At 45.6% G+C, this 26,489-nt stretch overlaps 1 protein-coding gene across 1 annotated transcript in view; it reads left to right on the forward strand.

Annotated features, from left to right (window-relative positions):
* The window catches only part of adcy3a (adenylate cyclase 3a), a 44,931-nt gene extending 20,780 nt beyond the window's left edge, over positions 1 to 24,151 (forward strand). Inside the window, exons 3-21 of the mRNA XM_063199632.1 lie at positions 1,283 to 1,413; positions 5,603 to 5,714; positions 6,114 to 6,241; positions 7,412 to 7,570; positions 9,614 to 9,779; positions 10,393 to 10,512; positions 10,825 to 10,967; positions 12,844 to 13,005; positions 13,604 to 13,691; positions 15,882 to 15,998; positions 16,681 to 16,827; positions 18,295 to 18,416; positions 19,142 to 19,223; positions 19,716 to 19,874; positions 20,498 to 20,644; positions 21,086 to 21,202; positions 22,283 to 22,409; positions 22,776 to 22,900; positions 23,607 to 24,151. Of these exons, the coding sequence (XP_063055702.1) occupies positions 1,283 to 1,413; positions 5,603 to 5,714; positions 6,114 to 6,241; positions 7,412 to 7,570; positions 9,614 to 9,779; positions 10,393 to 10,512; positions 10,825 to 10,967; positions 12,844 to 13,005; positions 13,604 to 13,691; positions 15,882 to 15,998; positions 16,681 to 16,827; positions 18,295 to 18,416; positions 19,142 to 19,223; positions 19,716 to 19,874; positions 20,498 to 20,644; positions 21,086 to 21,202; positions 22,283 to 22,409; positions 22,776 to 22,900; positions 23,607 to 23,789 (2,535 nt within the window). The 3' untranslated portion in view covers positions 23,790 to 24,151. The remainder of the gene's footprint in view (positions 1 to 1,282; positions 1,414 to 5,602; positions 5,715 to 6,113; positions 6,242 to 7,411; positions 7,571 to 9,613; positions 9,780 to 10,392; positions 10,513 to 10,824; positions 10,968 to 12,843; positions 13,006 to 13,603; positions 13,692 to 15,881; positions 15,999 to 16,680; positions 16,828 to 18,294; positions 18,417 to 19,141; positions 19,224 to 19,715; positions 19,875 to 20,497; positions 20,645 to 21,085; positions 21,203 to 22,282; positions 22,410 to 22,775; positions 22,901 to 23,606) is intronic.
* The last annotated feature ends 2,338 nt before the right edge of the window (positions 24,152 to 26,489 follow it).

Raw genomic sequence — 26,489 nt, forward strand, 5'->3', positions numbered from 1 at the left:
TTTTTTCATTACATAGACCCCTGCATGTGTATTATGTAGCCTTATTTCTCAAAATATAAATGGCTAAAATGTAGACGTAGGCCTATAGTTTCTCCATGCGCCAATGTCATACTGTATTCATTGTTTTGCCATTTTGCATTTACACTGCGTGAATACCCCCCCAAAAAAAGGCCTGTGAAAAGAACCCACCCCCCCCCCCCCCTCCCCCCAAAAAAAAAGGCCCGTGAAAAGACACCCAACCCCCCCGCCCGGACAAAAAAAATCCCGGCTGCCCCCATAGTTTCCAAAATTTCTGTGGAAAACACTGGTGAAATATAACCAAGAATGAATTACATACGGGATGAGTAAAATAAAATGAATTGTAAAAAATTATGTAAAGGCAATAGCATGAAACTTGAGTGGACAGATTTCTGGCCAGAAACACCAGCCTGTCAGTATGTTCTGGCTTCAAGGACGCTCTCAAAAGTAGGTCACTATTGCCACGATTAAATCACGATTAAAATCATGAGTTCGATTTCATCATTTTATCACGATTTTGATTATTTTTCGATTAATTGTGCAGCCCTACTATATCGTAACAGTAACGAATTCGGAACTCCAATGAATATAAATGGCAGAGTAAGATCAGACCATCTCCTGCCCTCCACGGAGACGGATTCCTCTTGGCTTTTGCCAGACTGTTTGACGGAGTCAACAGTCGCTTTCACCAAGGCTAGTGTGGGGGCCCCCTGGAAGGAAAATTTGCGTAGACATAATTATGAGCTAGGAAGCGGACGGACAGTCGAGCGGATGGATGACATATCTACCAACTGTGGGGAAGATGAACAAGATTCAAAATTGCACTCAACATGACTTTTTCAATATTGCATCTTGTAACAATTCTGCAATTTTTCACTTTTGACCAATGAGGGGCCCCCTGGCAGGTGGGGGACCCTAGGCTGCCTGCAGCCATATCTAGCCTGTGCGTTAATCCGACCCTGCACAAAACAATGTACGACTCTTGGCCAAAACAAGAGAGGAGTGTGGTTTTGATGGCTAGCTGTATGTATTTTAATGACTCAAGACATTATTTGGTGTTTACTGTGGTGCATGCGTTAGTGCGGGCATATATACATGTGTGCACACAATTTGTCTTGTTTGCTTGTGTGTTGGACATTGGAACTTAATATTAGAGTGTGTGTGTGTACGTGTGTGTACGTGTGTGTGTGTGTGTGTGTGTGTGTGTGTGTGTGTGTGTGTGTGTGTGTGTGTGCGTACGTCCGTGTGTGTGTCCACATAACAGGAAAGGCTGTTGCTGTCCATCCTGCCAAAGCACATAGCGGACGAGATGCTCCAAGACATGAAGAAAGAGGCCAGCCAGAAGGAGATGCAGCAGTTCAACACCATGTACATGTACCGCCACGAAAACGTCAGGTAGGACAGACACACACACACACACACACACACACACACACACACACACACACACACACACACACACACACACACACACACACACACACACACACACACACACACACACACACACACTCACTCCAGATGCAGTTCAACACCATGTATATGTACCGCCACGAAAACGTCAGGTAGGACAGACACACACACACACACACACACACACACACACACACACACACACACACACACACACACACACACACACACACACACACACACACACACACACACACACACACACACACACACACACTCACTCCAGATGCAGTTCAACACCATGTATATGTACCGCCACGAAAACGTCAGGTAGGACAGACACACACACACACACACACACACACACACACACACACACACACACACACACACACACACACACACACACACACACACACACACACACACACTCACACCAGATGCAGTTCAACACCATGTACATGTACTGCCACGAGAACGTCAGGTAGGACACACACACACACACACACACACACACACACACACACACACACACACACACACACACACACACACACACACACACACACACACACACACACACACACACACACACACACACACCACATGCAGTTCAACACCATGTATATGTACCACCATGAGAATGTCTGGTACTACATGACTTAACGTTTCAGTACAGTACAGTACATTACATTACATAACATTACATTTGGCAGACACCAAATTCCAGCAGCAATCAGACTTTTTAACAATAGCTGCTCAGTGCTATTTTAATGTTGTTGTGATTATACTTTTTGTCTTTTGTAATGGTTTTATATTGCTGTGGTGATTCTGTTTAAAGGGGCATTCCACCGGTGGAGACATGAATATGTTACTGAAAGTGGGTCATATTTATAGTAGAATAGTAACATACATTTCTAATTTGGTGCCTTCTTGGCCAAGAAAAGGCAGAAAATGACTTTTTAGTGCTTGTGGATTTGTGACAACAATCCCCATAATGCACTGTGATGCTCAAGTTCCACAGGCCACACCCAGTTATTTGGGACTCTATGCATCATCCCTCCCTCAGCTTCCAGGCAGTGTTGCCAGATTGGGCTGTTTCCCGCCCAATTGGGCTGCTTAGGATGGTCGTGTGCGGGTAAAAATGGCATTTAGCAGAAAAACCCGCCCAATTTTAGCCATAGAAATCAATAGAATTGGGCGGGATTTTGAGCTTCTAGGCTGGTTTTGAGCATTTGTTGGGCTGGAAATCATCAGCCTCATCTGGCAACCCTGCTTGCAGGTGCATCACAGTGGGACAGACATCACTGGAAAGGAGAAGCTGGAGCACACTGCAGCTTAGTTTTCAAGACTTTATTTTGTGCACACACGCGACCAACTTTTCTGTGTTGCTACACCTTCTTCAGAGTCAAATGATAGCAAGAGAGAGACACACATTTCAAGACTTGACATTCACAGGTGATCCTACTTGGTTTGGCTAAATTGGTCTGATCTCATTGCAGGTAATTGACCCCACCCCCCAACACCAGGACAAGATTGTAGACAATTAGACAGCTTGCCAACTTCCCAAAACAAAATTAAAAAGTGAAAAAAAAAAAACAATACACAAAGAACATTGTCAATAAAACCACAGCTACAATTATTACAAGACCACAGCCGCGATGCTGGAACAATTTGTTACAGAGAGCAAGACATATTGTGTTCCTCATTTATGCCCTGAGGCTCCACTGAATTTAGAGTATGAATCCAAAATGCCTTTCTACGAAGCCTCTCTGTCTAATTGTCTGCAATCTTGTCCTGGTGTTGGGGGGTGGGGTCAATTACCTGCAATGAGATGAGACCAATTTAGCCAAACCAAGTGGGATCACCTGTGAATGTCAAGTCTTGAAATGTGTGTCTCTCTCTTGCTATCATTTGACTCTGAAGAAGGTGTAGCAACACCGAAACGTTGGTCGGGTGTGTGCAAAAAATAAAGTCTTGAAAACTAAGCTGCAGTGTGGTCCAGCTTCTCTTTTCCAGCTATGCCAGTGACTTACTGGCAGTGTTTCCAGATGAGGCTGATGATTTCCAGCCCAAAAAATGCTCAAAACCCGCCTGGAAGCACTAAATCCTGCCCAATTCTATTGATGTCGATGGGAAAGATGGGGCGAGTTTTCCTGTAAAATGCCATTTTTACCCGCAGACGGCTATCCCAAGCAGCCCAATTGGGTGGGAAACAGCCCAATCTGGCAACAGGCTGCTTACCGGAGCCTCAATGCCAGTGATTTCAAAAGCACTGGGACACTGATCTGTGATAGGTCTGTTAGAGCATTAGGTCCAACCCCCTATGGGCGGGGTTGAAAAGGTGGGAAAAAGGCTTGTAGTCTCAACAGAAATCCACCTCTCTTACACTTCCTATGTCGATGATGCAAAATGACCATTTTTACATCATTGACATAGGAAGTGTTAAGAGATGAATGAGGGTTTCTCCTATCTCAGGGGGAATTGAGAGATTTTTGCAAGACCATTCAAAAGTATGACTGGGTGTCTAGCAATGGAAAGCCTAATGCAAAATGGGTGGAGTGTCCCTTTAAGTTGTTATGATGGACTTATTTATTATGTATTTGACTTGTGTTGTCTTGCTCTCATGTGTTATATGGATGGCCAGGTGACCTTCAATTAAAAAAAACCCTCACAGACTCACTAGTTATGAAAGAGGAGAGTCTTTACTTGCTTCATGAAGGTTGAGAGAGATGATCCTAGTCTTGCTGCGTCTGGAAGTTTGCACCACTGATGGACAATGACTGAGAACCGTTTTGACAGGGATTGCTTAGAGCAGGCAGGAACATACGGTCTTAGTTTGTCCTTCAGATAGGGGTGGGGTGGGGGTGGGGGGGTGTTCCTGACGTGGTTTTGTAGGCAAGGGTAAGGGCCTTGTACTTGATCCGGGCAGCCACCGGTAGCCAGTGCAGCTAAAAAAATAGAGGAGTAACATGGGCCCTTTCGGGTTGAGTGAATACCAAACTCTGTCCGCAGTGGTTTTATTGCACAAGCAGGTAGACCTGCTAGGAGGTAGTAGGGAGCTGAAATAATCCAGGTGGGAGATGATCTTAACCAGTAGTACCACACACACACACACACACACACACACACACACACACACACACACACACACACACGTTGTCATTGTGAAACCCTATACCTGTTGCGTCACGTACACCACACGTCTCCAACACCATAGTCAACAAATTATCACAAACACACAGCAGGGTACCGTCTTAACAAGACACACCCTCCCCTCGCATCTCCCTCACCTCCTAATGCAATGTCTTCAAAGCCAGACCATTATATTTAGTAATGAGTATGTGTTTGGCCGTGAATCCCATTTTTTTATGTTAAGATGTTTTTCTAGGGTAATTCTTTCCTTTCTTGTAGCCTTGTGATGCACACCAATCCGCCCATTCAGTTATTTTCTATTTGTTGTAAAGACTACGACCATAGTGCCACTTACGACTTGGTCATTGACGTGAATGAATGAATGAAACCTTAATTGCCACGAGGGGGATTTGTCTTGCGGTCAGGAGCCATTATATCAGGAGCATTATGTCAGTTTGCCACCGGCCACTGGTAGGTAGCTCTCTGGTTGTTTGTCCTATGACTCTGTCCATTTGTCACAGTTATGGAAGTTAGGGCTGGGCAATATGACGATATCGTTATCGTGATATAAAAGTGTATATCGTGACGTTTCTCCTATATCGTTTATATCGTGATAGTATTTTTTTTTTTCAATTTTATACAATTGAATATCATTTAATTACATTTCATGTTGTCACAATACACACTATAAGTTAATGTAACTGTAAAAATAGGAATAAAAAGATCCATTTAAAAAAAAGGTTGTTTTGTGACATGAAAAAATAAAGAGCAAATTAAGAGAATAACTGAAAATGTATGTAATTGTGCTATATCGTGATATATATCGTTATTGTGATGAAAAGTAATCCATACCGTGATATTGTTTTTTTCCATATCGCCCAGCCCTAATGGAAGTGTGTGTTTTTTTCCCTCGTGTGTGTGTGTCTGTGTGTGTCTGTGTGTGTCTGTGTGTGTCTGTGTGTGTCTGTGTGTGTGTGTGTGTGTGTGTGTGTGTGTGTGTGTGTGTGTGTGTGTGTGTGTGTGTGTCTGGCTGCAGTATTCTGTTTGCAGACATCGTGGGCTTCACTCAGCTGTCCTCGTCCTGCAGTGCCCAGGAGCTGGTCAAGCTGCTCAATGAGCTGTTTGCTCGCTTTGACAAGTTGGCAGCCGTAAGTCAGGAATATCTCAAATGATTTGAACACATTTAAACACAAGATGCACACATACAGCCTCTCTCTCTCTCTTTCACACACACACACACACACACACACACACACACACACACACACACACACACACACACACAGGTTGAATAAAAAAGTAAACTAATACATGCACATACCGAAATCTACACACCAAAATACTGTACTAAGAATAGTGTGTGCGTGTGTGTGTGCGCGTGCACGCCTGCGTGCGTCTGCGATTGTGTGTGTGTGTGTGTGTGTGTGTGTGTGTGTGTGTGTGTGTGTGTGTGTGTGTGTGTGTGTGTGTGTGTGTGTGTTTGTGTGTCTGTCTGTCTGTCTGTCTGTCTGTCTGTCTGTCTGTCTGTCTGTCTGTCTGTCTTTCAGAAATACCACCAGCTGAGAATTAAGATCCTTGGCGACTGCTACTACTGCATCTGTGGGCTGCCAGATTACCGTGACGACCACGCTGCGTGTTCCATCATGATGGGGCTGGCCATGGTGGAGGCCATCTCGTGAGTACCCATCACCGCTACCGTCTCCACGCCGACCAGACCCGTGCTCATTCGCCACACAAGTTACGTTTGGAACCAAAGTACTTACTAGCGAACCATCCACATTCATGCCGGGCCCTGAACCTTTCCATATGCGACCTTGTGTTAACCGCATGAACTTGCTGACGTCTACATGCATCGGTTCGCGTAGAAAGCCGGTTAATATCGCAAACCAACTTTCCAGTTCCTGAACACTTAGACTTGCGTCGTGAACACGCCAGCCGGTTTGAGATTAGGTGCAGGAATGGGCAGCGGCTCGGCTCTCTGTTGGCCTGAAGGCAGTATATGACAACCACATCACTGCCATAGACGCATTAACAACAGCATCATCATGACCATTAACTGTGTGTGTGTGTGTGTGTGTGTGTAAGTGTGCAGGTGTTTTTTGTCAATGTTTCGTTTAACTGCACATAGGAGACTGGTCAAACGCAATTTCAAACTTCTATGCTAACCCTGTTACATAGATTTTTGACTAGAGAGGCTGTGGATCCAAGATCCGGTTCAGGATCCGGCAGGATAATAGGGTATTTCACAGGATCCGGGTCCGGCAGGATCTTAAGCAGTGCATCCGGTATCCGGAAGTTACCTAAAATCAGGATCTGGTGCATCTCTAGTGTTTACGTAGCCTAGGCTTTGCAGTCAGTCTTTCAGAACCCCAATCGCTGCATGGAGTGAAAACCCTTTGGAAGCGTCCATTGCTGGCAGTGTGGCAGTAAGCCAATGAGTGTAAAAAATAGTTTCAGCCAACGTAATAAAAAGGGCTCACGTGTGCGAGTAGGATATGTGTTTCAACCCTTTCGTAGGATCCGGTATCCGGTTCCGGATCCGGCAGGATCTAAAGCAGCGGATCCGGTATCCGGCAGGATCCTAAAAATAAGGATCCGGTGCATCTCTATTTTTGACAATAAAGTACACTTGATTTGATCACCAACATAACCACCATCACAATAAATCCACAGCATCATAACACCCCAGCATCCTCACATAACACATAACATCATAACATCATTACCATCAGCACCACCATACATTAAACCATTAGTACTTTATGACAGTCTTGCCTCCCCTCTCTCTCTCTCTCTCTCTCTCTCTCTCTCTCTCTCTCTCTCTCTCTCTCTCTCTCTCTCTCAGGTACGTGCGTGAGAAGACCAAGACGGAGGTGGACATGCGTGTAGGGGTGCACTCTGGGACTGTGCTGGGCGGGGTCCTGGGACAGAAGAGGTGGCAGTACGACGTCTGGTCCACCGACGTCACCGTCGCCAACAAGATGGAGGCCGGGGGTATACCAGGGTGAGCTGTTTCTAAGTGTGTGTGTGTGTGTGTCTGTGTGTGTTTGTGTGTGTGTGTGTGTGTGTGTGTGCGTGTGTGTGTGTGTGTGTGCGCGCACGCGCACGCGTGTCTGCTTATGTATTTATCTATTTGTTTGCTTGTGGCTATGTGTTTGTGTGTGCTTGTGACTGTGGGTATGAGTGTGATTTCACTGTCACACAACTTATCACTACATTACAATGCTAAAGAAAGTCCTCTGTGTGAGCATAGAAGCTTGGTTCTCAAATGAGCATTTAGGTCACTTAAAAGCCTAGACAGAATGGGAAATGTGTCTAATTAGTCTAACATACTGTACAGTAGTATTTTCTACGTTAGAGGAGCACATACTGTACAAAGACCTTATTCATGCTTGAGACTTTATTCTCAAACAGGTGGCAAACCTCAGCATTTAAATAAGCTCTGTGCAGGGCCGGATTAATGCACAGGCTAGATATGGCTGCAGCCCACCTGCCAGGGGGCCCCTGATTGGCCAAAAGTGAAAAATGGCAATATTGTGACAAGATGCAATAATGGAAAATGAATCTATCATGTTGAGTACAGTTAGAGGCCTTTCGGGGGGTCCCACAGCAACCTGTAGCCTAGGGGCCCCAGGGCATCTTAATCAGGCCCTGTCTCTGTGCTCAGACTTCTCAGCTCTGCATCTACTGTCAGGTGTCCTATTTTCCCTTCCTTTCATTAATTCAGCTCATGTTATTCAAAAGAATGTAGTTGTAAGTTACTACAATTTTAAAGCAACATCGTAAAAGTTCATAAAGGTTGGAGCAGGCTTCACCCAACAGATTTTTTTTCTTTTTAGGGTGCTGATCAAAATATTGCAAAACTGAAAAGTGAGGCGCACTGAGGAATGCAGAACACGAAACGTGTCTGTGTAATGATAAAAGAAATGTATGCATGGAGCAACCTTTTCTCACTTTTCAAAGCAACATAGTAAGACATACTATGTTTTACTATGTTTTACAATAGGTGGGGCCATGATAGTCTAGACCTAATCTGGAGCCTATATGGGCAAACCGTCTGCACACAAACAGACTTATACCAGCATGACTAAACCTTTGCGAAACATAGCTAGCATACCAAAGTATTTTACTCATAGATTGCCAGTGTCCGACCATTAAATCCTTTCACCGCTATCTAGCGCCAGTCAGATTATGTAGCATACCAGAGCATATTACTGCCCTACAAAGCAAAAAGGCAGTAACTGCGCAGAGCTCAAAACTGACTCAGTTGACTTGAAAATGAGACAGTAATCCAGTATAAGTGTTTTTGGGAGATTATTGGCATGTGACAGTTTTGTTACTTTATATTACCACCTTTTTTGAAGATAACTCATTTTATTTAACTTCAGACTGTGATGTATATGGCATTAAAGTCATAGTAATTCATTTTAAACAGCAATGCAATTACTGCCTTTTTGCTTTGTAGAGCATATTACTCAGTCTTGTAAAGTAGTGTGTATGTGTACTGTACGTGTGTGGGTTTTTACAATTATGGTCATGTTCTTTAATGTGACCAGTGTTTCATTTAAATGGCCGCTGAATGTCAAGAGTTCTCTTTTATTGTATGCTGGTATTTATTGTCTTTTTTATTGTGTCTGTCTGTCTCTGTCTCTGTCTCTCTCTCTCTCTCTCTCTCTCTCTCTCTCTCTCTCTCTCTCTCTCTCTCTCTCTCTGTGTGTGTGTGTGTGTGTGTGTGTGTGTGTGTGTGTGTGTGTGTGTGTGTGTGTGTGTGTGTGTGTGTGTGTGTGTTCATGCATGTGTGTGTGTTCATGCATGTGTGTGTGTGTGTGTGTGTGTGTGTGTGTGTGTGTGTGTGTGTGTGTGTGTGTGTGTGTGTGTGTGTGTGTGTTCGTGCATGTGTGTGTGTGTGTGTGTGTGTGTGTGTGTGTGTGTGTGTGTGTGTGTGTGTGTGTGTGTGTGTGTGTGTGTGTGTGTGTGTGTGTGTGTGTGTGTTCGTGCGTGTGTGTGTGTGTGTGTGCATACATGCACATTCATTCTCGTGTCACAGGCGGGTGCACATCTCCCAGAGCACGCTGGAGTGTCTGCGTGGGGAGTTTGACGTGGAGCAGGGGAACGGGGGCGACCGCTGCGAGTACCTGAAGGAGCGGGGCATCGACACCTACCTGGTGGTGGTGCCCAAGGGCCCGCTGGGGAAGAACGCCATCAACGGGGTGGTGAGTGAACAAGAGCTCCAAGTGGGGGTGTGCGATATGACGCTATTGAGAGATGTAAAGATGTATTACGTTCAGTTAAATGTTTTTTTGTTACATGGCCAGGCTCGAGCGAGGCAGGTAGTTTTCCCACGGCCTCTGCGAATTTCTGTCGTTAAACGTGAATATGCTAAGCTTGTGCCCTGACCAAAACCATCCCTGACCCCTAACCTGTCAAAATGCAACATTTCTGCAGCTTTACTTTTGTCAACAACAGTGAATATGCTAAGCTTGTGCCCTGAGCAAAACCATCTGGAACCCTAACCTGTCAGTACAGCAACGTTTCTGCAGTTTTACTTTTGTCAACAACAGCGTAATAGACAATGGCGAAAATGGTGGCGAAATTGTGCCTAGACAAAACCTCCCCTGATCCTAACCTGTCACAGGGTCTTGTAGATCACAATTTAACATGCAAAGTCATGGTGCACGCACATGATGGACGATTCAAATCAGTGTAGTATTCCTATGCAGTGTCATATTGCTATGTTGACTTTAATATGTAACAAGTGTTAGCATCACAACATTACAGGTGATGACAGGTGCTAACCCTGCCTCCTTTTACCGTGTTGATTGACAGAAATTGTCGGTGACGTCGTCCAATGGCAACTCTCCGTTGCTGATCAACACTACAGAGTGTAATGGCAGCGTGAACACGGCCTGCACCACCCCAGAGGAGCCAGAGGAGCTGGACACCAAGGTAGTGTCTGTGTGTATATGTGTGTATCTGTGTGTGCCTGTGTGTGTGTGTGTATGTGTGCATATGTGTGTTCTGAGTTATTGTTATTGTGTAAGAGGTGGTGGCTCAGGTGGTGGAGGAGCTGTTCCGCAACCAGAGGGTTGTAGGTTCGAGCCCTGCTCTGCCTGACCCCACCGATGTATCCTTGAGCAAGATACTTAACCCCAAGTTGCTCCTGGTGGCAGGGTGGTACCATGTCCATTTACCATTTAGTAATTATTAAGTAAGTTTTAGTGCCATTTTCTCATACACACACACCCTGTCTCTCCGTAGGTGGTTAACCCTTCGTTCCCCAACCCTCGGCGGCGACTGCGCCTGCGGGACCTGGCGGAGAGGGTGATTGACGCACAGGAGAATGAACAGGAGCTCAACAAACTCCTCAACGAAGCCTTGCTGGAGAGAGAGACCGTGCAGGCGTGAGTAGTAGTGGTGTGTCTGTGTGTCTTTGTGTGTCTGTGTCTGTGTCTGTGTCTGTGTCTGTGTCTGTGCGTCTGGTGTGTCGACATCAAGCGACTGGGAGAAACAGCCCATCAACAACAGCTGCAGGCAGCAATGAGTGCAGATTTGCCAGATCAGCACCCCATGGAAATTGAAAAACATTGGGATACCCTTTCTTCCAACATCATGTACTCTCCTACAACACCATCCTTGGTCACAAGGCACGGGAACATCAAGACTGGTGCGATGTGAACGATACCAAAATAAATCCATGGGCTTATCAACGTCAAGCGGAAAACTTTCATCACCTGGCAGAATGACATCAACTGCAATGCTGAAACGAAAGAGAATCCCGTGCAAAAGCGATATCAGCTGTCCAATCAAAGGTTAGGACATTCAAGAACCAGCGGTGGACTCAAAAAAGTCATGGGGATCCAACAGCTATCTGACTCTGGAGACACAAGAGGCTTTTTCGAAGCCACAAGAGCCGTATATGGCCTTAGCCATCGGTCCCTGACCCCTTTTGGAGGCAAGGATGATCTGCAGTTAAATACCAAAATCCTAATCTACAATGCGGTACTGGTCAGAAGCCTGGACAATATATAGTAGGCACCTGAGAGCACTTGAAGCCTTTCATGATGGATACCTTCGGAGAATCCTCAGAATAACCAGGGAGAATTGATGAATGAATTCCAGCGTCCTGGAGGAGGCTGGCATTCCTACCGTCTCAGCCATCATCACACAACACCAACTCACTGGCCATGTCATCTGAATGCAAGACTCTCGGCTACCCAAACAAGTCATGTACTCAAAGCTTCTCCAAGGCTCCAGGAGGCCAATAGCAAAGGCAGAAAGACAAGGTTATAGACAACATCAGGAATTACCATGTATACCTTAACACCTGAGAGGCGACAGAAAAAGAACAGGCCTGCTTGTAGACAAGCTGCCCAAGAGGAGACCACACAATACAACAATGATCTCCACAGTAATGCAGAGCAGAAACGCAAACGGAAGAAAGAGATCACCTCCACCAATAAGGTTCCACCAAACCTAGGGCGACCAGATTTTTGTTGTCTGAAACCGGGACACTTTGTGCGTGACTGAAGGACAATATTTGGCGGGCGGGTCTGGGAGTCCTCCCCCATAAAAAATGTATTTTTTAGATGCAATTTCCTGCATTTCTAATCAATTTTAGTGGGAGGAATGACAAATCACAACTGACTCCTTCAGACTTTCTATACAAGCGCTGGCTGCCATTAATTTTGGCAAGTAAACATTTAAGCTTTTCCATATATTTACCCTGATAGACATGTAGTGCAATGTAGTGGGTGGCCAAAACCGGGACATATTTGTGTCCTGACAGAGTTTGCTCGGGACCTGGGACACACAACTCCAAACCGGGACGTCTGGTCACCCTAACCAAAACCCACAACTGCCCCTTCCCACCCATGCCCACATTGCAACAAAGTATGTTAGTCTAGGATTGGTCTCTTTGCCCATCTGAAGACCCATAGTCTTTCCATGAAGCAGGACAGACATAGTTGTCCACGAGAGATGATGGTGTGTGTGTGTGTGTGTGTGTGCGTGCGTGCGTGCGTGCGGGAACCCAAATCTTCAGTAGCTATCAGTAAGGTTCTCTTGTGCTTCTTCTTAACCTGTCTGATATTCACTGTTGTTTCCTGTGAGGCGGTGTGCATAAGTGTGTGTGTGTGTGTGTGCATGTGTCTGTGTGTGTCTGTGTCTGTGTGTCTGTGTAATGCACCTGTGTGTGTGTTTGTGTGTGTATACATCCGTGTGTCTATCAGCTCTGAAGTGTGACTTCCTCCCTCTGCGTCTGCTCTGCCCGCCCTATAGACTGAAGGGGAAGTACACCAACCGGCTGTCGCTGCGCTTCACCGAGCCCGACCTGGAGACGCGCTTCTCCGTGGAGAAGGAGAAGCAGAGCGGCGCCGCCTTCAGCTGCTCATGTGTGGTGCTGCTATTCACCGCCATAGTGGAGGCACTCATAGACCCCACGTTAGTCACACACACACACACACACAGACACACACACACACACACACACACACACACACACACACACACACACACACACACACACACACACACACACACACACACACACACACACACACACGCGCGCGCGCACACAAACACACGCATACACACTACAGTAAATTGTGTCTTTCGGTTCCCCACCAATCTTTTTTTTAATTTGCTTTTCAACGGAACATATTTGTGGGTCGATGATGTCCTCATGCAAATCAAGCTGAAACTGAACAACAGACTAGAACAATGACCCCCCAAGACTGTGTGTGCGCGCGCGCGTGTGCGTGTGCGAGTGTGTGTTCATGCATGCATGTGTGTATCTATTCTACAGGTTGATGGCAAACAATGTGATACTGAACTGTGTGTGTGTGTGTGTGTGTGTGTGTGTGTGTGTGTGTGTGTGTGTGTGTGTGTGTGTGTGTGTGTGTGTGTGTGTGTGTGTGTGTGTGTGTGTGTGTGTGTGTGTGTGTGTGTGTGTGTGTGTGTGTGTGTATCTTACAGGTTGATAGTCAACAATGTGATACTGAACAGTGTGCATTTATGTGTGTGTGTATGTACCTTCCAGGTTGATAGCCAACTATGTGACGCTGGTCGTAGGTGAAATCCTGTTGCTGATTCTCACCATCTGTTCTTTGGCTGCCATATTCCCACGAGTGAGTCACAAGCACGCACACACACACACACACACACACACACACACACACACACACACACACACACACACACACACACATACAGTGAGAGAGTGACAGACAGATCCATCTTTATGAGTTCTCTCAGGTGGGGGCAAGCAATCAGAGACAGTCACACTGTCATTGTGGAACAGCACATGACAAAATGTCATTTATGCCCTCACCCGTAATGAGAAGCAGTGCCCAACAAGTGCTCCAAGACAGCAGTGGGGAGTGAACGGTAGGTAGGCCCCACGCTCAGAGTACCTCAGTCGTAGAGTATGATGGGGGGATAGCACTGGTCATTTGCTCCCTCCACTCCACCCAACTTGTGGTGTTGTGAATTTAGCTGGCAACCCCCGTGCCTGGGTGAAAGTCGACTCTTGACTCCGCTAAACAGTCTGGCAAAAGCTCAGAGGAATCCGTCTCCATCGAGGATGGGATATGGTCTGACCTTACTCTGCAATTTAAATTCATTGGAGTTCCGAATTGTGCTTTATTAGCATGACTGTTTGCGATGCAGTGTTGCCAAAGCATACAAATAACAAGACAAAAGTGTGAATAGCGTTATCTTAGCCAATCAGTAACGAACTCCGCGAGTGAGTTCTGCGTCACCACTCTCAACTGTTTGCTGATTGGTGGAACCGAGAGCGACCCGAGCTAGGAGGGTTGGGCCAGACTGTGTACGGAGCCAAAATCTTTGGGAGGAAGTACATAGGATGGCATGGCCAGGCTAGCAACCCCCCACCCCTGGCTACAAATCCGATTCCATTGCTACTTCCCCACACAGAGTTTAAAAATAACCCTTATCTCCACGGACATACCAACCCCAACCCAAACAGCGTCCTGTATGTTTCGGTACACATTGTTACTGCGCTGTTATAACACAGAAGAGATCGATGCAGAGTTTAATGAGTTGACGAGTTGTCTGCTTATGTGTCTGGCAGTTGTGTCCCATAAGCGGGGGTCAAAGCGTGGGCATGGGTCCAGGCATGGGCATACATCTCTTTTTCCACCAGTGCCTTTGATTGAACGGCATTAGTGCGGTCAGTGCACCGTCAATTATTTGACAGTCATAGAGCAATATTGAACCGGTGCTGCCCTGCCCTGCACTGCCCTGCCCTGCCCAGCACATCCCATTTGTCCCAGGACTGAACTGGACCAGTCCAGCCCCCCACCCCCTGCTGTAATTTCAATAGACTCAAGTGCAAGGTCAGACACAACACACACACACACGTACAGTAAATGGATGCATGTGGACAACGTACTGTATATCAGTGTGGGAAAACACACACACGCACACACACACACACACACACACACACACACACACACACACACACACACACACATATTAGGACGCACATGTTCATACAGGGGCAAGCACACGCTATCTCTCTCACACACACATAAGGATACACAGGCACTGCCAGATACACATCCACACTCACACTCACACACACACACACACACACTCACACAATCTCTCTCTCTCTCACACACACACGCACACCACTTGGAAATACATGCAGATACACACACACTCACAAACTGGCAAATAAAACCCGCAGACACAACGAATGGGCCTTATCAAGTGCAGCACCAAACTATCTTGTCACCCGATGAAAGCTGTCCTCTTCACTACTTGTTCACTGACAGGCCTCTCTCTCTCTCTCTCTCTCTCTCTATCTATCTCTCTCTCTCCCTCTCTCTCTCTCTCTCTCTCTCTCTCTCTCTCTCTCTCTCTCTCTCTCTCTCTCTCTCTCTGTCTCTGTCTGTCTGTCTCTGACACCCAGCCTGCAGCCTAGAGGTCAATAGAGCCCCTCACAGTCACATGCCTCTGCTGCCCCAGCACCCCATGCACTCAGCCTACAATGGAACAGTACACACATCCATAACCAACACACGCCCCTCATATCACACACACACACACACATGCGGTTCATAATGCAGAATGTTACTTTTATTTGTAGGGATTTGCCTTGCATAAACTGAAATCACAAACATGAAATAGACATCTACCTATTACATGCAACCAGCCTCGTTAGATCAGTGACTAGCTATAGTTAGAGGTCCTAAAGAAGATGTTGCTTGTGAGCGTGTGTGTGTGCATGCGTTTGTGCCCATGTTCATCACTGATCCATGTGTATACATCTCACCCTACACACACAGGTATTCCCGAAGAGGCTGGTGTCCTTCTCCATGTGGATCGACCACACGCGGTGGGCACGCAACACCTGGGCCATGGCTGCCATCTTCATCCTCACCCTGGCCGACATTGTGGACATGGTGAGGAGCAAACTCAGTTAGTCGTTTCTCACCTCGGACAAAAAGGCCACAGTTCAAGTCTACTTATCCTTACAGCTTACAGCTTACCAATAGTGTTTCATTCAGTACACCCCCATGCCAAGTTTCATTAAAATCTGTGCATGTGACAGGGTCCCCACGGGTCATGCAATTTCTGGTATATCATGGAATTTCATAAAAGTTTTTCCAGTCATGGAATTTTACCATTTTGCATGCACAGTCATGGAATAACCAGTTGTGTAAAAGCAAAAACTTTTTTGTTTGGTGTATAACATTGTTTCTTATTGGTTATACTACAACGCTTTGCCAGAGATGGTTTGGTTTCACGCTGTAATGTGCAACATTCTAGAATGCAATGAGCCCACTGAAGTCTGCCGATGGCTCTGTGTCAGCTCTAGGAGTGAAGATAATCTTCAGTTTTGACACACATAAAACTTTTTAACGTCATTTCTTTATACGGAAGTGGTCATGGAAATTCCGTTTTTTTTGGGTCTGGAAAGTCATGGAAAATCATGGAATGGGAACCCTGATGTTACCATGGGGTCTGATTATGGCCTGACAATGATGTGCGGTGGATCTATTTTTTAATACTGCCTTTTATTCCTGGCATTTTCATGTGGTGTATAATGAAGTCTTCTCCCCTTCCCCCCACCCTCATATGCAGTTAAGCTGCCTGCCCGCCCCACGCAACGCGTCCACGTCTTCCCCATCTCCCACGCTGGCCCCGGGGGAGGGCGGTTGCCGCGACAACCCCAAATACTATAGCTTCATCTCCATCCTGGCCCTGGTGGCCACTACCATGCTGGTGCAGGTAAGCTTATGTTGCCACTCTGTCTTTCCCACACCGTGTACTGGGCGGGCCAAAAAAATGTATACACACTGCTATGTTAAGTAGGTTTAGTTTAGTTTATTGGTTTATTTGACAGGGGTCATGTACAGGACAGCTCCAGTACCAGTTGTTCCAACGGCTACCCTCAGATAGAAGGTACAGGTCCCTTCAGAGCCGCACTAAAAGACTGGCCAACAGCGTTTACCACCAGGCCATTAGACTTTTGGATTTGCAGGACTGCTGAGGAACATTACTGTCTAAAATGTTATCCATCTATCCTTTGGACATTTCTGTGTGTGTGTGTGTGTGTGTGTGTGTGTGTGTGTGTGTGTGTGTGTGTGTGTGTGTGTGTGTGTGTGTGTGTGTGTGTGTGTGTGTGTGTGTGTGTGTTTGTGTGTGTTGGTGTGTGTGTGTGTGTGTGTGTGTGTGTGTGTGTGTGTGTGTGTGTGTGTGTGTGCGCGCGTTTGAGAGAGAGAGAGGGGGGGTGTGTGTCGAGTATTATGCACTTAATCTCTGCTGCACTTTAAGTGGGATGGGGGGGCTGGGGGGGTCAAGCACTGGTGTCACTTTTACCTCTTATTGCACTTTACTTGAAAACCTTCTGCTACTAAGTATTGTACCCCAAACACAATTTCGTTGCCTTTTTGACAGTGACAATAAATTCCTGAATCTTGAATCTTGTATCAGAGTTAGCTACAAAGCTAATTTGCATCTGTGGTCCCTGGGCAGGAAGCTATCAAACAAACATACACATTTAAACATGGACAATGCATGTCCTTACACATAATTACACACTAAAAGCAGTCACATCACACTAACATACCACAATAAAGAATAACAAAGCAACATGTTCAATCACATCCGCCCATCATCGCTTCAATGATGCACATACAAAGCCACATATGACATATGACACCTGACAATACATATAGCAACACATTTGATCACATCTTTGATTCATTTTCAGCCATGCTTTCAAGGATATGAGAGGTGTTACTGTTGCATCTTTGACTAAGACAGCAAGTCTTTGTGATGTATCAAGAGCCATGGTATCCAAGGTAATGTCTGCATACCACCAAGAAGGATGAACCACATCCATCAGGATTAACTGTGGACGCAGGAGGATGCTGTCTTGGTTAAAGATGCACCAGCAACACGTGCACCAAGAATTTACTCTGATATGTCACCCATAATGTTGTGTGCATTGCATTTATATAAACTGTGCTCTTACGCTGTTGATTGAATCTTCACACTTTGCTCTTACTGGTGCAATGTGCAATTAATGAAGACTGTCCACAGGGTGGTCCAATTTATCCATGAAACTTCCCACACTGAAATGACGGATGTTTCGGTTTCATTGTCCAACCCCTGTAGTAGTATTGTGTAATAAAACCCTCTGCTGAGTGTGGAGTAATAAGTGAGTGATGAATGTAATGTATTGTAATGCAGGTCAGCCACATGGTCAAGCTCACGCTCATGCTGCTCATCACCCTGGCAACCGGCATCGTCAATGTCTACAGCTGGAGCGACATCTTCGACCGGTACGATGAGGACCGCTTCAAGCAGTACAGGTATACGCTCACAAACAACACTGTTGGATCATTCAAGTAGCACAGTCTTACGGTATGCCCCTGTAAAAAGTGATCTGCCTCGTGCAATACAAATCTTGTAAATATTTATTTCCTAAAAGTGTCTTGTTGCTATGAGACCAGCAGCTGATTTCATATCCCTGTAAAATGGTGGATGTTGGAATCTCATGAAGGAAGCTGTGCGTCTTCTTGTGCTGATGCTTTGAAAAAAAAAAAACAGTTTTTACCCTCTTTACATTGCTGTCACCAGGGCCGGAATAATGCACAGGCTAGATATGGCTGCAGCCCAGGGGCCCCCACATGCCAGGGGGCCCCCATGAATGGCCACAAGTGAAAAGAAAAGCAGAATTGTGACAAGATGCAATATTGAAAAACTCATCTGTGGTGTTGAGAACATGTTATCCTTAATTCCTAGCTCGTAATTATCAGTTAAGTCAGGAAGGGTGTCGTGCCAATAACTCTAGACCTTGCGGGTGCGTTGGTTCTGGGTATTGTTGAACACTGAATGTGTGGTTTGCGAGTTTCTTCATCCAGTGTAGTGCGTAATTGTGACACTGTGTATGTATATTTGAAATGAAATTTGCCCTCCTGAGGGTGCCTACAACAACCTTTACCCTAGGGGCCCCAGGCCATCTTAATCCGGCCCTGACTGTCACACTCTCATGTGTCACACAAGCTGTCACACACAAGGCCATTTTCCCCCTCAGGTCCGAGCAGGTGCCGTCCAAGTACTCCATGACGGTGACGATCTTCATCATGATGGTCAGCTTCTACTGCTTCGCCCGTCACGTATGTAGACTCTTCTTCAACACCCGTCTCTCTGTCCTTTCTCTCCTGTGATGTCAATTTCTATCTGGTGTCTGTCATTACACCTTTTGACTTTGCCCAACACCCACATACGTACAGTACATGTCAATCTTGGCCAGGGTTCAAAAAGTAAGAACATCACCTCTGTTTTTTTGGCTGATGTCCCAGAGTAGCTGTCAGTGCCAATAATAAACACATATCTTTGTTCGTGCACTGTTGATGCTGATTTCCATTACTGTATAGGGTTGTACATACTAAACCATATTTGACATAACTCTCTACTGCCCCCTGTGGGACAGGTGAAGAGGCTTGTGCGAACGCTGTTCCATTGGAAGATTTTTAAACTTCATACCGTATGTCTGCATTCGTGTTCTGTTGATGGGGGCTCGAAGCCCAGAGACGTTTGAAATAACACTACTGTATATGGTTCTATGCGATCTTTGACACAACTCTCTGTCGCCCTCTATGGGACAGGTGGAGAAGTTGGCGCGGACGCTGTTCCTGTGGAAGATTGAGGTGCATGAGCAGAAGGAGAAGGTGTACGAGATGCGGCGCTGGAACGAGGCCCTCGTCACCAACATGCTGCCCGAACACGTGGCACGCCACTTCCTGGGCTCCAAGAAGAGGGACGAGGTGACTGATGAGTACACACACGCACACACACACACACACACACACACACACACACACACACACACACACACACACACACACACACACACACACACACACACACACACACACACATGTGCATATGGTACACACGTGCATATAGTACACATACACACACACGTTCATATAGTACACACACACACACACACACACATACACATTCACATATTCACATATAGTACACACACACACACACACATACACATTCACATATAGCACACACACACACACACACACACACACACACACACACACACACACACACACACACACACACACACACACACACACACACACACACACACACACACAGACCTAATATATAAAATAATATACTAGGGAAATATTTTAAACCCAGGAAGACCATTTTGAAAGCTGGCTGTGGTTCACTCACATAAAATGTGAATAGTTTGTTTTTTCTTCAGCTTTAAGCTTTTAATCGGGTGTGTACAGTATATAGTAAGACATCATAAAGACAATGCCGGTTTTCATGAGGCTAACATGGTAAACCCTTGGTAACCCAACATGGTAAACCCCTCAGCTGGATTTTCCCCTACTTGACTTTGTCTGTTTCTACTGTGCAGGAGTTGTACAGTCAGACGTACGATGAGATCGGCGTGATGTTTGCCTCCATCCCCAACTTCTCCGATTTCTACACGGAGGAAAGCATCAACAACGGCGGCATCGAGTGCCTCAGGTTCCTGAACGAGATCATCTCAGACTTCGACAGTGTAAGGAGACGTTAAACATTATACTTTGATGTCAAAAACACTGGTTGCACATACTGAAGCAGAATTTCAACATCAGTGACCGAATTGTATGCTAACGTATTGCACACACATCCAATTTGATCTGTATGCTGGGCCAACCCAGCAGCAATGCTAATAGTATTCTTCCACAGCTAATTGAATATTAGATTGAAAATGAAATAATTATATTTCAAATGTTTGCCCTTCATCAGAAGTACCATCACATGCTGTATATGGTGAAAGGCATACACCCAGAATGTCTCATATTTTCTAAGGGAGCATGAAAGTGTGTTGCAGACTTTGGCAGATGGTACATAGTTAGGATTAGGAGCAATATCCGTTTTAATTAGCCCTATATTGTACAGTATAAGAATTACACATCCAAAGGTTTGGAAAGTGAAGGATGACGTTTGTCTTTCACAGCTGCTGGATGAGCCACAGTTCCGCTGCATCACCAAGATCAAAACCATCGGCAGCACCTACATGGCAGCGTCGGGGGTCATCCCAGACAACAACACCAACGGCTACGCCTGCATGAAGGTGAGCGCACAGCGGGTGTACATACAGCGTCCAAACTCGCCATCCAACCCATCCGTGCCTGCAGTTCATCTAGGAGCGCTGTCGAGCAAGCACATCCCATAAGGCTGGCGCTAATATCTCGCAATTGTGCACGCTGTCAGATGAGACCTGGCAATATTACGGTAACACTTTATTTTAGGGATACAGCTATTAGCACTAATACATACAATGTGCCTGTATAAGTAACTTGTAAGGCATGTACAAGGCAAAATCAAACATTTGTTAGGCATGTATTCGCAAATGTCTTGTTCATGCACAATAAGGGATTTATTACCAATTTCACCTTAGTAAGGACCTAGTAGGCCTTAGCGTTTGCTTAGTACATGCCTTACAAGTTACTTATGCAGGCATTAACATTGTATGTATTAGTGCTAGTAGATGTATCCCTAAAATAAAGCGTTACCAATATTACTAGGGGTTCCTCGTTCACTCTGACTGGCTCTGCGCTCCTCTGTTGGCACCACCAAGAGCATGGTACCACCCGGAAAAAGTTTTCTCTCTCGTAATACCCAGTTTTCTCTCTCGTAATACCCATAAAGCCTCTCTGGTTAGCGGCAGGCAGGCACACCACAGTGACCCTCAATAAGTGGAAATACTGACGATACACACACCATTTCATCTACTGCAACAGTCATGAATCCATTCTCAGGTATTTCAATCATTTAGATTCTAATGAAAATTACAAGTCATTATATTGAAATGTGTATGTAATGTAGAAACGGGAAGGAAGAAAGTGTGGTGAAATATGGAAAGCCGAGAGCACTAATCCATGGTGATGGTGGTGATGATGAAGATGATGGACGTGATAGTGGTGGTGATGATAATGGTAATGAGTACTATGATGATGACTATGATTATGACGACGGCGATGATTTTGACAAAGACGGTGATGATGATGATGATGATGACAGTGGTGATGATGATGATGATGATGATGATGATGATGATGATGATGACGACGACGATGATGATGATGATGATGATGATGATGATGATGATGATGATGATGATGATGATGACGACCATGGTCTTCCTCTGCAGAAGGAGGAGCTAACGGACAGGGAGCGCTGGCAGCACTTAGCAGACCTGGCCGACTTTGCCCTGGCCATGAAGGTCACCCTGATGAACATCAACTACCAGTCCTTCAACAACTTCATGCTCAGAATCGGTGAGTAGCCCTACTAGTAACACACACGCAACACGCAACACACCACACACGTACTGTACACATGCTCAATCAACATCTCTCGCACATAACCTCCACGCGCGCGCACACACACACACACAGACACACACACACACACACACACACACACACACACACACACACACACACACACACACACACACACACATGCCTGAATCCATGCACACACTCACTCCATACCTGGACACATGCACTGCCATACAAGCCCCCGTAATTGCTGCATCTCTGTATAACTGACTTACAGTATGGTTGGTGTGTGTGTGTGTGTGTGTTTGCACGTGTGTTTCGCATGCATCTTTGTCTGTCTGTTTCTGTGTGTGTGTGTAGGGCTCAACAAAGGGGGTGTGTTGGCGGGCGTTATTGGGGCACGTAAGCCACACTATGACATCTGGGGCAACACTGTGAATGTAGCCAGCAGAATGGAGTCCACAGGAGTCATGGGTAACATCCAGGTAAAGGCTGCAACACGCATTACTTCACACGAGTAAGAGTATGCACATCCCACCTCGCTGAGGACAGGTACTGGACAAAGGCCAGGAGAAAGACGGGAGAAAGGGTAGAAGTCCACACGCTTTAGCTCCGCTTTCAAAGGTTTACAGGTCATACAATGTTTCGGCCCAACAGGGTCTTCATCAGGCATGAATATCCTGTTGGGTCGAAATGTTGTATGACCTGAATAAACCCTCAAAGCAGAGGTACAGTGTGCGGACCTGTACTCTTTCCACTGCACATTACACGGCACTGCAGAGCCATATGGGATCCAACCATTTCAATTGCCATCGCACACTGGTAGTGCACTTATTGCAGCAAATAAGTATATTCGAATAGTTGTCCTTGAAGTTAGTGTTTTGCCAGAAATGTCCATCCATAATAATCAGTCTGCTGGCCCTGCCGTGGACAACCGGTGGGGCGCTCGTCTGCCGTGCGGCCGACCTGGGTTTGATTCCCGGCCCGGGTTATTTACCGAGCCCTCCCCGGCTCTCTCCCTGTTCGCTTCCTGTCCACCTCTCAAACTGTCCTGTCAATAAAAGTCGTAAAAGATCCCGAAAAATCTTTAAAAGAGTCTGCTAAGTGTAATGTAATAGTAGTAGTAAATACAACTGGTGGCTGTTGCCTCTGCTTGCTGCTCTACCGCATGTGTGTCTTTGTCTCCCCCAGGTGGTGGAGGACTGTTACAGCATCCTGAAGGACTACGGCTTCCGCTTCGTCAGGAGAGGGCCCATCTTTGTCAAGGGAAAGGGCGAACTGCTCACCTACTTCCTCAAGGGCCGAGAAAAACAGGGTTCCTTCATCAACGGCTCATCTGTGACACTGCCCCATCAAGTGGTGGACAGCTCATGACACACTTGTGCACACGCACATACACACGCACACACACACACACACGCAAACACACATGTACACGCATAGGCCATGCACGACGCCAGCATCATTGCACATACTTTCCAAACATTACAATCTGGTACTGCTGTCTTTTCATCGTATTGATTATTTACATGAACACACCGCAGACATCATATGTTTGGTATGTACACTACACAGTTATTTTGTTGGTATGTTCCAGGTGTGGAAGGAATAGGAACATTAAGAGTCCTCCAAGAATACATGACCCAGACAGTGTAGTCTAATGGGTACCACTTTACTTGATGCCGGTGTCATATGCATGTCATTGCAGTGTCATAATAGTGTCATGACACAGTCATAGAGAAGTAATAAACATTATGTCCATGTCATAAACATTTTATGACTACTGGCCATAAGTGACATTCTGTTTTGGCAAAGACTCTTTGCCATAACCGAATGTCACTTATAGCCAACAGTCATAAAATGTTTATGGCATGGACGTAATGTTTATGACACGTACATAACTGTGCCATGACTCTGTTATGATGCTGTAATGACATGCATATGACACTGGCGTCAAGTAAAGTGTTACCGGTGTCTAATGCAGGCTAGTATTACTGGACAGCAGAATTCTAAATAAATGACAGGAGTTTGTCAGCTGTGTATTAAACTCATTGGATTGGACCATTCTTCAACATACAGTACCTGGTTAGCATCTGTGCCACAATGCTGTACATACCGGTACTCAATTCATGTCCCATAACAGCAGATATGAAATGTACAGTAAATGACCCGTCGCACCCATGACATCCATGAAGAAGACTCGCGCCTACTGATTGATGAACTAAATGCCTAATCTCCACTCGGACTGTTTGCTCCAGAGGGAATCTACTGATGTTATTGTTTGAAAAAAACGTATTTATATTCCATAAATTGTATAGTTTTAGTTTGTTTGGGGTTTTTTTTCTTGAGGATTTTGCTTTGAAAATTAGAGAACTAGTTTCTCACTGACTGCCTGATTTGCCCATGTGTGATCTGATGTGTGTGTGCGTGTGCGTGTGCGTGTGAGAGAATGTATGACTGAATGAATGAACGAACGAACGAACGAACATGCATGTTGATGTGCCTGCTCCAGACTTCAAGAGTGTCTGTGTGTCTGTCTTTGTGTCTCTGTAGAATGTTTTGAACCCATTACTTTAATATTCCGGAACTCAATGTGAGATTCCGGGCGTGCCAAACTAAAAGCAAGCATAGTATGTGTTTACAGGATGGAGTGTGTGCGTACGCGCTTGCGAGCATGTGTGTGTATGCGCGTGCCTGCGGTGTGCCTTTATACGTGTGCCGCCATGTACATGCATGCGCGTGTGTGTGTGTGTGTGTGTGTGTGTGTGTGTGTGTGTGTCTGTGTGTGTGTATATATAAGAACCATAAGTATGTGTGAGCAGTGTGTCAACCACACAGATGTGCCAGAGGAGTGCAGCAGCAGCAGTAGTACATGCAGGGAAGCAGACAGAGGGGGACAATGGGGTCTGTTGTCCTGGGCCCAGGTAGACAGGGGGCCCAAAATTGGTTCCTCATTACATTGTATGTATTGGATGGGGGGCCCTTTCAGATTACTTTGTCCTGGGCCCGGAAAAAGCTGTCAGCGGCCCTGAGTACATGCTAATGTTAATAGGCTACCCCTGTAGGTCAGTGTGCACCTCCCTCAGCCATGCCCAAAATATGGAGTGAATGTCCAATAGTCTATTCTTTTACTACATCCCCCTCTGCTACACTTGCCCATGAACTATGTCCATATCCCCTTTACCTCTAAGTGATATTTTTCTATTATAATTGTGTGTGAGCACCTTCAATTTGGAAAGGCTTATACAGGGAATGTGAATCTCATGTAGGCCTAGAGGTGGACGGTGTACTGTAAAGGAATGGGCCATTCAGTGTGTTACTGATGTGAGGGAGGTGGGTAGGCCTATGTTAGCGACTTTGCAATGACTGGTCTATTGCTTTGTGAAATTAAATTGCATATGAAGGCATAGCATTGGTTGCAGTCTTGTTTTGCCTGGGCCAGCGCAGGACTTTAAAGTAGGCCTAATTTGTTTTGTTTTGTATTTTTAAAGATCCTTTGTCATAATAAAACAGCACTTTGAATGATCTCTGTTACCTTGCCTATATGTGTTTCCATTGATTTGTAACCCCTTTGTGTCATTCATTTGAATTAATTGTACTCTGGAGTTCACTGAATAAAATCAAACAAGACAATGTTGGTGTTTCCCTTGGTTGTTTGTTGCCCAGTATCCTATGCCTATGCCTAGGTCTGGATTCGTTATCTCATTGTAAATCAGTCTGATCAGTGTCTCACATCTGGAAAACCATTATGCAACTTTGAGGTTCATGCCTCCATCATTGGAACACCTGTTGATATGACTGCAGAATGCTATAGGAACTTGGGAAAATACCGGTAGGCTACTTGTAATCCAGATAATAGGAAAATAATCACGGCACACTGAATAACTACATTTTGCTGTGTGTTCGACTATTGTTTTTTGTTTATTTGTTTGTTTTGTTTTTTGCAGTGAATGATAATTAAGCTACCTGACCAGAGATTTTGATAGGAAGGAATCTAAACTCTCTGACCTGACCCTTTTGACGTTTTATCATGACCCGGACGCCAGGTGGTGTTGCACTTTCCGGTGACGTAAC

Source organism: Engraulis encrasicolus, chromosome 5 (assembly GCF_034702125.1).
Source record: "Engraulis encrasicolus isolate BLACKSEA-1 chromosome 5, IST_EnEncr_1.0, whole genome shotgun sequence".
Lineage (NCBI taxonomy): Eukaryota > Metazoa > Chordata > Actinopteri > Clupeiformes > Engraulidae > Engraulis > Engraulis encrasicolus.